Source organism: Kryptolebias marmoratus, linkage group LG5 (genome assembly GCF_001649575.2).
Source record: "Kryptolebias marmoratus isolate JLee-2015 linkage group LG5, ASM164957v2, whole genome shotgun sequence".
Taxonomy (NCBI): domain Eukaryota; kingdom Metazoa; phylum Chordata; class Actinopteri; order Cyprinodontiformes; family Rivulidae; genus Kryptolebias; species Kryptolebias marmoratus.
The window spans coordinates 2,152,825-2,169,849 of record NC_051434.1 but is presented as its reverse complement, the minus strand read 5'-3'; the positions used below and the strand labels follow the sequence as shown (position 1 = coordinate 2,169,849).

General features: G+C 39.4%; 1 protein-coding gene across 3 annotated transcripts in view; it reads left to right on the top strand.

Moving 5' to 3' along the window:
• pvrl2l (PVR cell adhesion molecule related 2 like) overlaps positions 1-17,025 on the top strand; it is a 289,332-nt gene that overhangs the window by 146,812 nt on the left and 125,495 nt on the right. For all 3 annotated transcript variants that reach the window (XM_017427628.3, XM_017427627.3, XM_017427626.2), the window contains exons 3-5: positions 5,473-5,585; positions 7,801-8,044; positions 15,484-15,777. In XM_017427628.3, coding sequence (XP_017283117.1) covers positions 5,473-5,585; positions 7,801-8,044; positions 15,484-15,777 — 651 coding nt within the window. The remainder of the gene's footprint in view (positions 1-5,472; positions 5,586-7,800; positions 8,045-15,483; positions 15,778-17,025) is intronic.

The following is a 17,025-nucleotide window of genomic DNA, read 5'->3' as shown; positions in this document are numbered from 1 at the left end:
GCTCACAGCTCATGGACGTAGGAAAGGCCTCGTGTTGTTACGCTCACAGCTCATGGACGTAGGAAAGGCCTCATGTTGTTACGCTCACAGCTCATGGACGTAGGAAAGGCCTCGTGTTGTTACGCTCACAGCTCAGTTCAACAAATGTGACGTTTCAGCCGAGGTTAGTTGGGCTGAGCCATGTTTGGATTAGCCGTTAGCTGCTGAACTGGGTCAGAATTTACCGTTTGTCCACAATGAGGGTGTTGAAAAAGCTGCAGCAGGACGGATATTAATAGTTCATAACCTTTCCATAGAACCCCACTTCACAAGATCTGAACTATCCCTTTAAAGTTTCAGTGTAAGATGAATATTCTTGTCGTTCATGATTTTATTAGGATGCATTTGATGAATAACAAATGTTTTGTCTTACTTTAATCTGTCATTTAAAGTAATAAAGCAACAAAAAGGAAATCTGTTTTATTTTAGTCCTGAGGATTAACTTTACTTTCCAAGCAACACATTCAGATTTTTATTTATTTATTGTTAACAAGATGAATCCTTGATGCACAAAATTAAAGACAATGACTCTCGAATTCTCTCCTTTTATTAAATGGGTTTAAATTATGGCATTAATTTGAGCTGTGCTAGCGTTCTTTTGGTTAAAAAATAAAACCCTGACAGACACTGATGCCAAGAGATGTTCCAGTGAACTGTTTTTCATAAAAGCCATCCTTGTGACGGCTAATCTCCTCCCCCCACTTCTTTGTTGATCAGTGCCCTGTTCCTGAAAAGCCTGAGCAAAAAACAGCTCTGATTATGAGCTGTCAAATGCCAATTACCGGTAATTCAGCTGTGCAGTGTGGGGTAGATGAGACAATCACTCGACTCCAGCCTTCCTACAGCTCTTCCTCTTTAATTCATGCCACCTTTGAAGAGTTATCTGTTTTTAATCATGTGTGAATGTTATTAATATCATGAATGTTGGCCTGTTGTTTGTGTGGGAAACAGCAGAGCGGCGAAGCCTTTTATGGCTCCTGCATTCAGGATTAAATATATTCAATAAAGCATTTTAAAAACGGATAAACGGTTTATCCTGGAAGGATCATTCGCACAAGATGACCTTCAGAAATCCAAGCTGGACTGAGATTTGTCATTTATTTTACTCCCATTTGATCTAAAAATCCATTTGTTCTTAGCAGTTCTCGCAGACTCTTACACCGGAGAGGAGCAGCGAGCGAAATCTTCTCCGTTCTCTGTAAGCACCGCTTTCACTTCAACAGGCAGGAGCTCAATTTAAACATGATTGGCCGACACTTTGGACAGCTGTTTCCTGACTGGAGATGTCGGGTTGAGCCTCGGCCTGTAGTTAGAGCTGACCGATGAACGCTGCTGAACAGAGATGATGGAGTCGAATCATTTTACCTGCCGCTCCTGTCAGGACAGCCGTTTCACTCCTGATCGAGCGCAAAAATGACTCCGAGATAAAGAACTCATTTTAGGAGTACTGAAACTAAAATTAGCCTTTTTATTATTATTATTTTTGCTGAACCATGATTCAAGTTGTGTGCATGTGTATATTGCTGTGTACCAGTGCAAATGACTGAGTTATATCGAGAAACTGGAGACCTAGCAGTCCTTAAAGGAATGCATATCACCCGCCGTGTTTCAACCCAGACTTTTAGGCTTCAGATCATCTTGTGCTGAAGATGAGAATAAGATGATAAACATTAGCTGTTTGCTCAAACCTTAGCACACAGCAGTGCACACAATCTTTTGTCAAAGAAGTAAAAAAAAGCACAAAGGAAAAACTGAAAAAATAAACTTGACTGAAGAACATTTAAGATTGTCTCCAAATGGCTGAACGTTGGTCTTAAAGATCCAAAATAAACCCTTTTGTCTCGGATGAGAATCAGCATGTTTGATACAAAAACAGATCAGGAATATAGAAGTTTATTCACAGCTGTGCACTCTGAAGCACAGAGGTGGGAGTGTGATAATGTGGGCCGATAATGATTTGCATCAGATTCATGCCACCCTGACTGCCTGAGGATAAAACAGAATATTAACTCTGCAGAGGCTTGGCAGAGGAGGACTGTTGCATTGTGGGTAAACGCCAAAACACACTGCCAAAAAAACAAACCCATAACAGTTAAAATTATGGTCTGGGCCAAGTATTTGTTGAACAATGCATAAAAATGATCGAACCTTTCATTTAAAAAAAAAACGAACCAGATTTTTGAATTCTCCCACCGTTCACTTTCAGCTGATCATAAAAACGTAGTTCATAAAATTTTGGATTTGAGTTATTTGAAAAGATTGACTGTCGTAGACACAGTTTGGTAATTAGTTCGTGCAGCAGCTTCAACTTTGGCTCCTCAGATGCATAAATTTGTTCCATTTTTGTCATTTGACAGCTGCTGGCAATCACCCAGATAAAAGCTGACATAACTGACATGACAAAAAAACAAACCAGCTGTGCTTCATTGCCTTCTATTAGGATGTGATTTGGATGGTAATGTGGATGAGTGAGCACCCCATCAGCATATTCCTCGTGTTTACACTGCACGCCGTCTACATGTGGAAGTGCCACATAAACAGGCAAATGCCACAAGCCTCTAAATGTCAATTAAGTGTGATTCATCTCTCCGGAGCATTGGGAGGCAGGCGGAGTGTGGCCATTCATTTAACCGCCTCCCCTCTTCGACTTTCCATTACGAGGGGCTGAGGCGCCACTGTGCAGCGGAAGAATAAGTGGCAAATTGTGGGATCATTGGGGTTATAATGGAAAGGATTGAATAGATGAGGTTTATCAAGGTGCATTGACACCAATTTCCCCCAACGGCGCAACGTACATGTGTTTAACCCGCCTAAAGGCAACCAGACTCCATGATGGATGCGCTTTCAGTTGACTTTTTCTGTCAGTAATTGTTTATTATTGGAGGGCATGAATCTTAGATTATTATAGTTTGAAAAAAAAGGATTTGTTTTGTTTCTGAATGGGAGACGAAGGATCTGTTAGTCTAGAAATCATTTTCCTCTTGAGGAGTCCTAATGGAGCAACAAAGGCACGTTATAAATCCAAATTAAAGATGTTTACGAGCAGTTTTGGCCATAAATTTATGTTCAGTGTTTGTCTGTCTAGCAGAAAAACGTGATTCAAGATCTGAAGAGAGACTAGAGTGGCAAAGAGAAAGTTGTTAAGATTTAATCTGAGTTTTGTTTACCTCTGTCCCACGAAGCTCAGATTGGTGAAGAACCCATCTCACCTTCTGAAGCTTGTTTTAATTAGTATTACTCTGTAAAAAATTCACTTTGACATTAAAGAGTTTATACTTTGTTTTTTGTAATGAAGACCAATTAGTTTTAACTATGATTGATTTCTGACAGCAAACACCTCAGGGTAGTGATTACTTGTTACAGGCGCTGCATATATAACCTTCACGTTTCTCCCTATTTATGGTAATTTATTTTATTTAAATAGCTTTTTACACATTTCCAGTGATTCATTTCAGGCAGTGCAGCTTTTCTAGCATTCAGGGTAATTCCCACGACTGGCCCGTGGTTTCTCTGCGCTGCTGCCAGCCCACAGCTCTGAAAGGACAATACTGTGAGTGAAGAAAGCTAGCATGGCCGTCACTAAAAGAACATTTAAATGTGTTTATTCTGGACCTTTGCTAGAGAAACCCTCACTGAATTTTAATTGAAGACCACTGGTGTAAAGCTTATATTTGTGTTGGTTTGAGTGAAAGGAGAAACTTATTGTCCCCTCAGGGCGTCAGCTGTGCTCCAGTGACTGCGTTTGGTTTCATATGCGCTGACATTAAAATCAGATTTATGCATACACACACACTCCATCCATCATGCATATACATTCACAGGAAAAATTCATTCTTCCACACATTTATTGCCATGCATGCATGTCGTAAATCCACCGTATCCCAGCAGCCCCTGCAGCACGCAGACTCTGTTCCTCCTTTGTTTGTTTCACAGCTGATTTGCGGCCTAAATCCCCGGCAGCCCATTCACCTCCATGCAGCGGCATGTAACTTATTGTCCTAATCAATCCCTCACACACTAAGAGGCTTTTTCAGGAAACCACCCGGGGTTAGCGAGCAGTTAGCGAGTGCTTATCCTCCTTTTCTTGCAGGGGAGAGCGAGAGGCTGGCTCCCCACAAGAATTTTATCTTTATAGGCCCAGAGGCGGGCTGAGAGGGGAGCTGGAGGAGAAAAAGACCTTGGTAGGATTTGATCCTGGGTCAGCAGGGGGTTCGTGGCAGGAGGGTGCATGTCTGCATGGGGCTCAGAGCAATTAAAGGTAAAGAGCAAGTGCAGGTAGAAAAGAAGCAATGAAAGCTGCTGAAGGTATTAAATTAGGCAGAAAAACATGCTTCACTAGGCCCAAATAAAAGGAGCCACATCAGAAAATGTCACATTTATTCTCATCTGATTGTTTTGAGATGCTGCCAAACACATTTGGACCAAACTGCATTAAAACGGATTACAAGTTTTCTGTTTTCTTTTCTCAGTTTCATAATTTGAAGCATTACGAGTTCATTGAAGTCCATTAATCTTAAGAAATAAAAACAGTTTGTGTGAGTTGTACTTTATGCTTAAATTGTTGCAGCATGCATTAATTTTAAACAAGGGACAATTAGTTTGGCTGCTTTTAGATGATTATTAATCCACATGTCGGCTTTTAATAAATCTTAATGTTATAACGGTACGAGGAGTTGTCGCTCCACTCTGGGATTTTTGTGCTGCTGTTGAAAATGTGAAATATATTTTCAGCTGTATCGTTTTTATTTGTCAAAACCTTTAGCAGTTCAGTGGAGGTGATGCAGAGAGATGCCGGCAGAAACGCAGTTATTTTTGTAAAGAAAGTGAAATATCACAGCAGCGTGGTGACACTTTTTTTTTTTTTTTACCTAAAGCCTAAAAAAGAAAATATGTTTTAAAAGAAACGTTGCAGCTCCTGCTTTTATGCTTCTGTTCGACTTGAGCACAAAAAGACAGAATTTTAGGGAAACTAGCTCAGTATTCTGGTTCGACTCTGGACACGACTTTCATCTCAGTTTGGGTTTGAACGTTGAGGGCGGTTCTTGTTGTTTCATCTCGGTGAACCCGCCTGGTCGAGCTGCTCGGGGCAGAATCGCAGGTTCCTGACTGCAGGAACGTGAAACAAACGGAGCACCTGAGCGACTGTGGTGCTCCTGGAGGCTCGCCCCGTAGCACCGGCTCCCCGCAGACCTGCTTCGCCGTAACGAGTCGAGCTCAAACTGCAGAAATCTGCCCGAGGCTCGTTATTAAAGACTCATTTTTATTCTGCCTTTTTAATGAACCTATGTTTTCTTTTAACAGTTCTCTTTCTTGCTTCACAAATACGTTTCAGCAGCCAATTAATTTAGATTTTTCTGATTCTGTAGAATGATTTTGGTGAGCTTCTTTTGTTTTCCACTGATCGATTTGATTTTCTTCTTGTTTTTATCCCAGGTGTGGGTGCTCAGAAGGTACGGGTGGAGGAGGAGTTGGAGGCGTATCCCACAGAGTCTGTAGATCTGCGCTGCACGTTCATCGATGGAGGAAGTTCCACTAAACTCACACAGGTTGGCAGATGAAGCACTGACTCTGACTCTCATACAGGACTGCCAGCCTGACCTTTCCCTGGGAATAATCTCCATCTTAAAGTTTCAAAGGTGTCAGGAGGAAACAGGAGTTTTTTAGGGTGAAGTTTTTGAGCAGCATTCAAAGTGCTGTAAATAATGGTGCATGATTAAAAAAGTATTAAATTATATTCTAATCCAAGTGCAATGTGTTCATGTTTGCATGTCAGTCAGACGGACGATAAAGCAAAATTAAAACTGACTAAAACTCCCAAATTTTATCTCTTCAAGCGAACACTGCTTTATTGATTTTTACTCCACCTTCCATCAAACACTAAAAATACTTGTTTCTTTTTTTTGCTGCACATGTTGGCATATTCTGACATTCTTCATACACAAGTTAAACGTGAAGAAATTAAACATTTGGTGTAAAAAGTCTCGTGAGACCTGATAACTTCACATTAAAACCCAACCTGCCTCCTGAGCTTCACTTTTAAACCTGCACCATATTCTGACTTAACAGATGTTCACAGTCGGGTTTTTTAGGCCCCAAAAGGTTTGATCCGGGGTGAACAGAATCGATACGTAATTTATTTAAAAACAAAAGAATCAAATTGCAGACGGGTTCATTCGTGTTCTGTATTTTCTCTGCAATCAACTCTTGAACGGGGACTCCATCCTCTAATCATAAAATAAAGCCCGGCCTCCGTGCTTTCACGTTACTTTGCCTCCAGATGTCATACGTTTGGATGTTTGCTAAATGTGTATTGATGAACTGTATTCCCTCTCCTTCCTGCTTCACCACTTTAGCCAATATTGGCTGTCTCTTTGAAAACTGCAGAGAAAAATAAAAATCAATGTGGTAAAGCATCACAGCGCTCTCCCTGAAGGCAGAATCTCATCCAGCCTCTGCAGATATTTGTCACAATCAGAAATCTTACAAAGAAAGGCTCTGAATGGGTCTTGAGAGAGAATCTGTAAGTGAATCAAACTTTTCTGTCAATTTGGGAACAGATTTGTGGCCGTTAATGGAGAAGAATGTAAGATGATTTAGTCTATATAAATGTATAAAACGTACGTCAGTGGTTTTCAGTTTAATACACAGAAAGTAAAGAGAAAGATGCAGAAAGACTGAAGTCAAAATGTAGATAAATCCTCTTTAAAGTTGCAGAAAAGTAGATTAATAATCCAGTGATGTTTAATTGAACCAGAGCAACAGAAAAAGCTGCTAATAGAACAGATGAGTTAATTATACAGAAAACACTTTTTAATGGTACTTTCTTTTTTAATGAAATAGACACTTGTAGTTTGTATATAAAGATGTTTTGAACAGAAAAGCTAAAAAGTCCAATAAAGTTTTGTGATATAATAAAACAACAAAATGTGTTAAATGTTTTGGTGTGCCTGAATTGTTAAATTAAATAAGCTTAAAAGTATCCTTTGCAAAGTAATGAAGACCAGAAAAATAAATTCATAACACAATATTCTGCATGCATGCTTTAAAGCTGCAACATTTGATTTAGCTCAGGATAAGTTGTGTTGAAGTTCAGAGCAACTTTTTGTTTTATTTCATTAATTGTAAAGAGTACCTTTTTAAAATGTTCCATTAAACCACTTTGATTCTCACAGTTCTTCATTTGTTATTACATGAAGCATCATTAGGAAAGTTCTGAAAACAAGGCTTCATAATAATTTATAACATATTTAATCCTGTTTTTTATTCATTTATACTTCTTCAGTTGCCTTCATTTTGCCTGATAAGGCCAAAGATTCCACCTTTAAAAACTCTAGTTTTGCTCTAAAACCTCATTAAATGTTGAACATTTAGTGAACATTTCTGTCCATTTTATCCAAATATTACCTTTGTGCTCTTAATCTTTAATTTTTCATCCTATAAACTGGACTTTTGTCCTGTTAGAATTGTTTTTGATTAGTAGTCTTGATATTTTTAGCTTAAACATCACTGACCGACTTCAACATATCGTATTAAAGACCTGTTATTTGTTGTAGTTATACTTTTATTTCTGTATCTCTGATTTTTATCATGATTTCATTTAGATTATACTTATTTCTGTATTTGATTCTGTTGTTGTTTCTGTTGTAAAGCACTTTGGATCGCCTTGTTGCTGAAAACTTTTATCTAAATAAACTTCACTTCACTAAGAAACAAATAGAAAAATGTAATCCAGTGTTTCTAACCAGATCCCGACCCTTCCAGGTGTCTTGGATTTGGGAACCTGTCGATGGCCAGAGGGACAACATTGCCGTGTTCCACCCGTTGTATGGGGAGAGTTTTCCTAACTTGGCCTTTAAAGGGCGAGTCGTTTTCCTTCAGAGCACGCTGAAGAACCCGTCCATCAGGATTAAGGACCTGCGAATGTCCGACGCTGGCCGCTACACCTGCGAATACGCCACTTACCCCTCCGGAAACGAGCAGGGGACCACCACGCTCATCATGCTTGGTGAGTAGAAACTGTGCTGCAGCCCCATTTAAAAAAAAAAAACACGGATAATCTGACAGGAACTACAAGAAAGAGGGAAAGAGTTTTTATATTTCAGATGTCATTAGAGAGGTTAAAGAGCCAGAATCTCTGTGGTGAGTCCTTGTTTCTGAAACGGAGCTGTGTTTGCATCCAGCTTTCAAAAAACCGCCCAACCATCTGCTTATCGCTGCTTTCCCAACGGACCCAAAGTCTAAGAAGGAGCAATTTAAAACATTAGCAAGAGTTCTCTGCACATATCCTGAACATAGAGGTTTCCAAGAAGGTCTGTCTTTATGTGGAGATGAGAAGTCTGGTCATTGATTTGAGACAAGATGAGCTACAGGAGCTCATTTCTGAAGTCTCCTCTGAAGCTGAACCTTTGAGCTGCTTCTGTAGGAAATTTCAGTTCTGAGGAATAATTGTCCAAGTATTTAAACACCTAAATAACTTGTTTTCCTTTCGGCTGCTCCCATCTTTAGGGGTCGCTACAGCCAGCAAACTCGCGCAAAAGATTTGGCGATTGTTTTACGCCGGATGCCCTGTGTGACGCAACCTTGGCTCGAACCTGCAGCCACAGGATTACAATCCCACTGCACTGACCGCCAAGCTACCGCAGCCCCCTTTTAAACAGCTAAACAACTTACTAATTAATAATTATAATAATTCACATAATTATTATGTGCAATTTTGTTTTTTTAACCAAGAAAAACCCATTAAGATCACAGATCTGTTTTCCAAGGTAGGCAGCCTTAAACATGCATGTTTTGGACCGGAAAACCGGAGAAAACCCTCCAAACATGAGGAGAACATGGAAACGCCACACAGAGACTCCAGGCCCAACCCGGGGAAGGAACCGGGACCTTCTTGCTTTCATGCAGCAGCGATAACCATTAATCCATTGGCTTACTAAAAGCTTAAAGTAACAAATTGTGAGCTAAAACCTAATTAGCAAAAAGCTAGCTAAAAGTAGCATAAGAAGAGAAACAATTGCGCTGAAGCAGATTTCAAAGATAGCAATGTTTTTGAAGGAATTTAAAAGATCTGCATGTATTTCTATGGGGAAAATGTTTGTTTTAAAAGAAAAAAAAAAGTAAAAAACATTAAATAAAAGCAAAGGTTGTAGCACCCGTGGCTTTAGGAAGGACAGGACCTTTGGAGTTTCTGTCCACCGCTGTCGTAGATTATTGGGAACCCAAAAACTTTTCCACAGCCTCGGATTTGAAACAATCAGCTGGACTTAAAGCTCCTGTTGTCATCTGAACCAACCGTTCTTGCTTTGCTTTAGTGTAGAGTGCTTTAGATAGACAACCGTTTTTGCTTCTGGCAGTTAGCTAAAAGAAATTAAATTCTTGGTCTGATTTCATGCACTGGACCCTGACGTCGTCACGGTGACGGTTCTGAACGAGAACATGAACCGTTTCACCTCTTTCATCATTTATAAACCTTTGTAGGGAGGCTGGGCTGTTGTTTAATACACTGCTTTCATATATATTTATTTTATATCTGAATTATTTTCAGTAAACAAGCAGAAAAGATAAAAGAATTACGTCTTGCTGTCTGCTGAGCACATAGGGGATGCATGCCTGGATTTTGGCCGACTTGCAGCAGGATGCGGGCAAAGCTTTCTACCTGCTGCTGCTCTTGGCACAAAGCAGAGGTAGACTGGGAAATACCTGCTGGAAAGCTCCCTGGCCTTTTGTCTGCAGCTGAGGCTGAGCCAAACTCACTGAAACAGAGCCCGGTCCAGGTAAAAGCATTCAAAGTGCCGCAAATCCACTGGAGAGCAGTTGCTTTCTTTTTTATGTATAGCTTACAAATGAACCAATCACATTAAACCTTATTGAATCCAACCAATCATATCACATCTTATTGGATTTAAAGACACTGACACCTCAGTGATATCAGAACTCAGTTATGTATGAATATATAATCATAAATCGGTCATATGAGCACCGCAGCCAGCCGATGTGATTAGCTCTTATTGGGATGTGATTAAAGAATCGTTCCCGTGGCAGTGATTGATAACGCATCGTTTCAGAAGGAGAGCAGGCAAAATAAACAGCAGCCAAATCTATTTCAACTTATTAGATTTATTGAAGCCAGTAGGAGTGAAATTACAGGTGATGGCGAGTTAAATGTGTTCCTGCACACTCGGAGTGGGGAAAAATAAACCTTACCTTTTTTTAAATTTAAAAAGACTGTTAATGTGCTCCGGTTAAAAGGACAAGAACACAGAAAAGAGCCAGTCAAAGGACAGTATGGGGACTAAGGAGCAGATTGGAGGACTGTTTCTGAAATTATTTCTCTCAGCCGTAAATAATGGAGCTGACCTCGCTGGGTGGAATTAGCTTTTTTTCTGTTAAACTATCAGTTTATAGAAATTGTTGTAGAATAACAACATTAATCTGGGCCATGGTGTGAATTATACAGTGATAATTGAAGAGCTTGACCTTTTTTTTCCTTCCCATCAACACTTTACCACAAAGATTCAGGCAGGTGCTTCCGTTGGCTCAAGTCTTAAAGTTTTGTTTTACTGTAATCTTTGAAATGCAAATAAATAAAAATAAATCACATGTGTAAGCTGGGGGGTGGTTAAGGTTTGTTTCCCTTTATATTCCTATTTTTGCAACTTGTGATAGTTGACCTTATTGAAGTGGAATACCCCGGAAAGGATATAAACAATGTCTTACCTGTTTCAGACAGCTCTTTAAACAGCCTCAGTTTGGAGAAATAATTTAATTCTGATGAGCTAACAGCTAATCTGAGTGCTACCAAGACCAAAAAAGATCACTAAAACAGCTCTGATCCTTAAGTTTTCATAGAGGTTCGTGTTAAGACTGCTGTATAAACTTTTACATCACAATCAGCTTCACATTACATCAGTATTCAAGCTGAAATATTATGAAGTTTCTGCAGGAAGTTCCTTAAGCTCCAGTGAAACTGAAGCACGATGAACATTTTGAGCTTTAAGTTGATTTAAGACAGCAGCAAGCCTCTTTGGTCTTGTCCAGGCTCGGACTACCCATTTAATCACCAATTTGGTTAGAATTAAACTCTACGTCTCCAAACGGATGATGTTCCTTCTCCAGGAGAGTTGTTTAACTGACCTAGAGGGAAGGGTAGTGTCCTAACTTTGATTCTGGCAGTCGTTAGGAAGTGGACGTGTCTTTTCTGGCTAATTAAACTCCAAATCTCAGATCTTTTTTTTGTTAAAATTTACTGCTATGATTGTGGCCAGTTGTGGCATTTAAGGACACTGCATGGTCGTCGGTAATTCAACTTTTCTTTGTGAGATTTCCAAAGAGTCTGTTTCTATTTTTACTGCACACCAACAACCTCAATAAAACAGAACTTCAATATTTTTCTTACTTTGGGTTTAAGGAGACAGAATGATTAAAAGAATTATTTAAAAGGTTTCTAAACGTATTACAACCCACCTTTGATTGTGAATTCTCAAAATGTGCAAGTGTGACTTGTTTTTGTGCGTTTCAATTTCTATTTAACAATAACAAAAATACTTTTTATTAATCGTTTGCCTCTCAGGCACTTAGTCTTGTCAACTTATCTAAATTAAACTCAATCCTAAATTAATGTAAGTCAACATTCGCAGCAGCCAGTAATGAGTTGTCAAAACATCACACACTGAATAATTGGTGTATAAAAGATTCCTGTGTTGAATATTCATGTATTGTTATATTTTGACAGGTGTGCAGAGCCAAACAGATGCTTCTTGTGACAATGTCTGGAAACGTGTGCAGAAGTTTTTTATAGACCTGGACAGCTGGTGACGCATGAATTTGAAAACTTTAACAAGATCCAGAAGCGTGTATTGATTTTTCTTTTCAATATACTCTGCAAAGTAGAAAATAAAATAAATGACTTGGCTGCCCTTCATCAGGACACGGCACTGAATAATATTTAGGGACCAAAAGGAGGACATATGTGCCAGTTCCACTTTGGTTGATCTGCTTTATCAGACATCTGATTCCGATCAGACATTACAAGGAAAACCAACATGATTCTGATACAATTTATTTCCATTTTGCTGCAAAGCCAAGGGTCACATGGAGGTCATCCAGGCTGTTAGTGGGGTTAATTTGATTTAAAACATATCTGTTTTAAATTCAGTAACATAAAGGCTGTAAAACAGGAAAACGGTGAGTTACAGTGATAAGGTAGATGGTGTCTTTAACGGCTTAATCGGGTCGTAACGGTGCGTACCTCGGTCCGATGTTTGTTCTTTCTGGACTGAAAGTCGAGGGAGGAAACAGACTCTGACAGACTGAGTCTTCTTTGCCACAATCTGAGCTTCCCCACACCCAAATAATGCACCTGCAGATCTCAAAAATCCATCTAAATATAAACATCATCCATTACAGTTACATGCATGTGGCCAATTATGTAAATTAGCTGTCATTTAGTGATTTCTTGTGATTTTTAGGACAGCTTTTGTATTTTCCTGACTACAAGGCACACCTGAATATTAGCCACACAAGCTAAAATTAGAGGAAAATCCTGTTTTGTTCATACATTAGCCTCACCAGACTAAAAGCTGCAGGTGTTTTAATGTTTAATTACCATATATAAGAGAATATGCGCAAAGGAGATTGTCAGGAAAGAGACGGCTGTTTAGGAACGCGTCCCTTTTATTAACATTTTGGAAAACAAGTTACCGGTACGTATGTGCATAACATTTTACGTATTTGAACAAGTACTGGTAATTAAAAGTACGAAACATGTACTGTGCTGTTTAAACAAGTAACAAATGTGCTGTATAACAATAACTTTTTGGGCTGAGGTGCAGAAACACGGCTTTAACAGGAAGAAAAGTCGGTCATTCATCGTTTGTTTCGCTGTTGTACGGCACTACTTTCCCTGGCGGATGGACATGTGACCAACACACCATTCTTTTCCCCCTGACTGTGTGTCTGATTACATGTCCTTCCGCCAGGCAAAGTAGTGCCGTACAACATCGGAACAAACCAAAACAAATAATCTTACGATATCAGAAAAATCATGAAAAATCCATCGAAAAGCTGCACCGGACTTTAAGCTGCAGGGTTCGAAGCTTGTGCAAAAAGTAGCGGCTTATAGATCGGAAATTACGGTAATTCCTTACTGAGGATCAACGCTGATGAGGAGGGGTCAGTCTCGAACGTGTTCAGGGAAGGAAGCCTATATTTGCTGCTGCATGTAGGAAACACAAGGGTCCAATGTTTTATTTACTAGTTTATATAAGTCTTTTCAATCCACTGTTTGTATTTCCACACAGTCACAACACTCCTGTGTGCCAACTCCAAATTATCATGAAAATAAGATAATCCTGACTGCATGTTTGATAGACCGTACAATCAAAGGTATGTCTGAAGCTGGGAGAACATTACCACCCTTCACTGAGCTCTGTTAGCGTGACTTCCCCGTTGACTTCTAATTACTGTGTTCTTCGAAAGCCTCGGGCCAAAGTAAAGAGAGGGGCTCAATTTGATGCAATGTCACGAAACACATCAGGGATGGATACTCCTGACTTGTTTAAGCTTTGAGATCAATCAAATCCCTTCCTGCCACTCTGTTTTACTCTTATCCTTTCTGCTCGGGCGCTCTCTTTGCATTTCATCTGTTTTTCAGCCTTTTTCTGTGTCCTTTGAGTCTTTATTTTATCTCCTTCAAATTTTGTCCCCTGGCTCAGTTCTCTGTTGTATCCCATCATAAAAGGCTTTTTTTTGGTCAGGTTTCAGAGGGAAAATAAGTTAAATGTTTTAATATTTTTTAAGCTACATAAATATTAAATCTGAGAGTAACTTTGAAGCTGGTTAAATAGAAGTTAAACACTCACCATTTGACAAAGGGTTAAAGGCTGGGGCTGTACTGTGGAATTATGAGAATATATAATCACAAGAAATGAAAGTATTCACCTTAAACATTCAGGAGACGGTGGCCTTTATCTCTTTTTTAATAGCATGCTGTCAAAGGAAGAGCGATCATGTTTTTGCTTTTGATTCATGAAATATTTTGCCAATGGATTTTATTAAAACTTTCAGAAAGTAGAAACTGGTTTGACATCTACAACTAATTAACTTTCTGCATTAACGAAATTCAAGATGGCCGCCACAGCCACGTTATCTTAACCAACATGAAAATGGTTACAACCCACCCAGTGGTACAGATATTAATCTCGAGTTTGGTGTGGGAGTAGTTTAGCATCCTTCCCAACACAAACTGTGAGCTCAACTTTGTTTTTTTAAACCTCGACATTAGATTTTTGCAGTTGACCTTGTTTTTCTGTTAGCAAAATATTTAATCAACCACTGAATGGATTTCAATGAAACTCTGAACTGTTCATCTACATCTGATCAACGTTTGGAGCCAACCCAATTCAAGATGGCTGCTGCAGCTAATCAGCCTTAGTCTGCACAGTGAATTTTCCTGATAGTAGCTGATACACCACATGCTAACAGTAAAAACAGGATAAATATCTAATGAGACTGCCCATAAAGTTATGTTCAAGGTTTGAAACTCTATTTCTCAACATAAGATTATCTTAGTTTAAATCTCTGGCATGAAAGGTGGCGGGTGATAAGCATTCAGATAGAAATATCCCCACATTGATTTCGTATTGGGTTGTAGAATTTGTTTCTAATTACAAATTTCCACCTTGGTTCTGTCAGGCATCAGCGTTGGCTCCACTCAGCTTATTTTTTACGTCCAACTTTCCCTTTTAACCAGGAGAAGTCTGTTTCATGTCACCCTGACAGAGCTATCAGTCAGTCAGGTGGAGGGAAAGTCTTTCCACGGCTGTATTAGAATTCAACAAGTCTGAAAAATGTATCACCTCCTAATGAAACGAGCGCCAACCTGCACAGCAGGAGCCGGCTTCGATGTGTCACTGATGCCCGTATCAAAGAGCTGAGGCGAGACGCTCGTCACCACCACGCTGGAGGCAAAATCTGAACCTCTGACCAAAATCAAGGAGTCACTGTTGATTGACAGGCTCGCATCAGAAAAGGGTTTTCAGGCAGTGTTCTAAAACTCAGGAGGGAATCAATAAAAAAGTATGAGGAAGTTGGAAATGGAATAAAGTGTTAAGCCACCGATAATTGTCTCTGTCCAGCTGCCAAAACAAATGACACTGCAGGGATTCCCTCAGTGGAAGTCTACAAACAAATGGTCATCATGAAGATCCAGAGTGGGTTTTCTGTAGAAATGAAACGATTTCATGAGTCAGATATCCTGTTAGATGTTTGCTAACAGACATCTGGCTGACGTTCAGAGAACTGTTGATCAAGATCACCTTTAAAACATAAAAAGTCTGCGTCTTTGAAAGGAAAATATAAAGAAATGACAGTTCTGTGTTCACATTAATGACCTTTTCCTCTTCTTTCCTCGTCTCCCACTCGTCTGTCTCCATTCGGTCCGTCCAGCTAAGCCCAAGAACTCAGCCAAAGTCGTGACGGTGCAGGCGGGCAGCAAGTCGGTGGTGGTGGCCCGGTGTGAGGCGGTGGACGGGAAGCCGGCAGCCACCATCAGGTGGCTGGCGTCCGTCGGAGGGAATCATTCGACGGCCAACACGAACGGGCCGGACGGCACGGTGACGGTCCGGAGCGAGTACCGGCTGGTCCCCACGGCGGCGGATAACGGCCGGGAGGTGACCTGCATGGTGGAGCAGAAGACCCAGGACCGGCCGTGGGCTCAGACCCTGAAGCTTTCTGTGGAGTGTGAGTCAAACACAAACAAACTGATGGTTCTGATCGTTTCTGAACCCGTTTTATTCTGCTTACAATCACAAGAGGTGAAGTGCATCATGGGTAAGCTGCATTAACCCAAAGCCTGTCAGTACTGGAGTTAATGTTGGAGTCCATACAATAAATAAAGATGTAGAATTTAGTTATTTTTTCTAATGCAACAACATTTTTACATTGATTAAAACAAAAAAACAAGGAATCTTTGTAGCTCTTGGCTGCTCAAACTATAGAAAATGAACAAAACATATTTGGGTGTGAACTGGTTAATCTGTTCATTTCTGTCTAGCATTTATTATACTGTGGAAAAACTAATTTATTTATTTTTATCTCAAAAACTAAACTGGAAACTTTAAACCTTTTGCTTTTTAGCAGCTTTAGGCGCTTATATTGGTAATGAAGGCTAATTTTCTTTATGCTTTTCTTATACTTTTGGGGAAATTCATGAGGCATCAAGGATACAAATTACCCCTAAAACCAACTTTAAATTATATAACTGATTCTTATAGATTTAATTTGCAAACAAAGACATTTTTATTCTCGAATGGCTTGCTATAATCACATTATTATCCCTCCGTTATTGAGTTTTCTCTCATTTTATTTTGCTTTTTAATCCACTTGGATTAACCGTTCAGCAGCAGGACACGATTGAAAGAAGCTTCTGTTTTTCCACCGTTTCTCTGTAGGTTTTAATTTCTGACTGTGACAAATAGATCAACACATGTTGTTTTATAAACTAAATACCCAAACCTTAAAATCTGCTAACAAGAAGTAACTTGGATGAAACGATTAGTAACTGTCGTCTTTTAGTCTCATGTTTACTCCAATATAATTTAATAATATCCTCTTTTTTCTTTCTTTGTGCTGCACAGTTTTAGCTTCACTTTAAAAAGGTTTTGAAACCATTTTACCTTTACCTGCAAACATGGAACAGATCCTTGTTTTTATTTGGAATCAAACTGCCTGATGAAGATGAGGAAGACCTAAAAAACACCCATCAAGCTGCCAGATTATTTTTATGTTTCTGTTAGAAGCAGATGTTCCATAAATATATCAGCCTTATTTATGATTTTGGTTCTACAGGTGCTGGTCATAAAATTAGAATATCATGAAAAAGTACATTGATTTCAGTAATTCCATTTAAAAAGTGAAACTTGTATATTATATTCATACATTACATACAAACTCATATATTTCAAATGTTTATTTCGTTTAATTTTGATG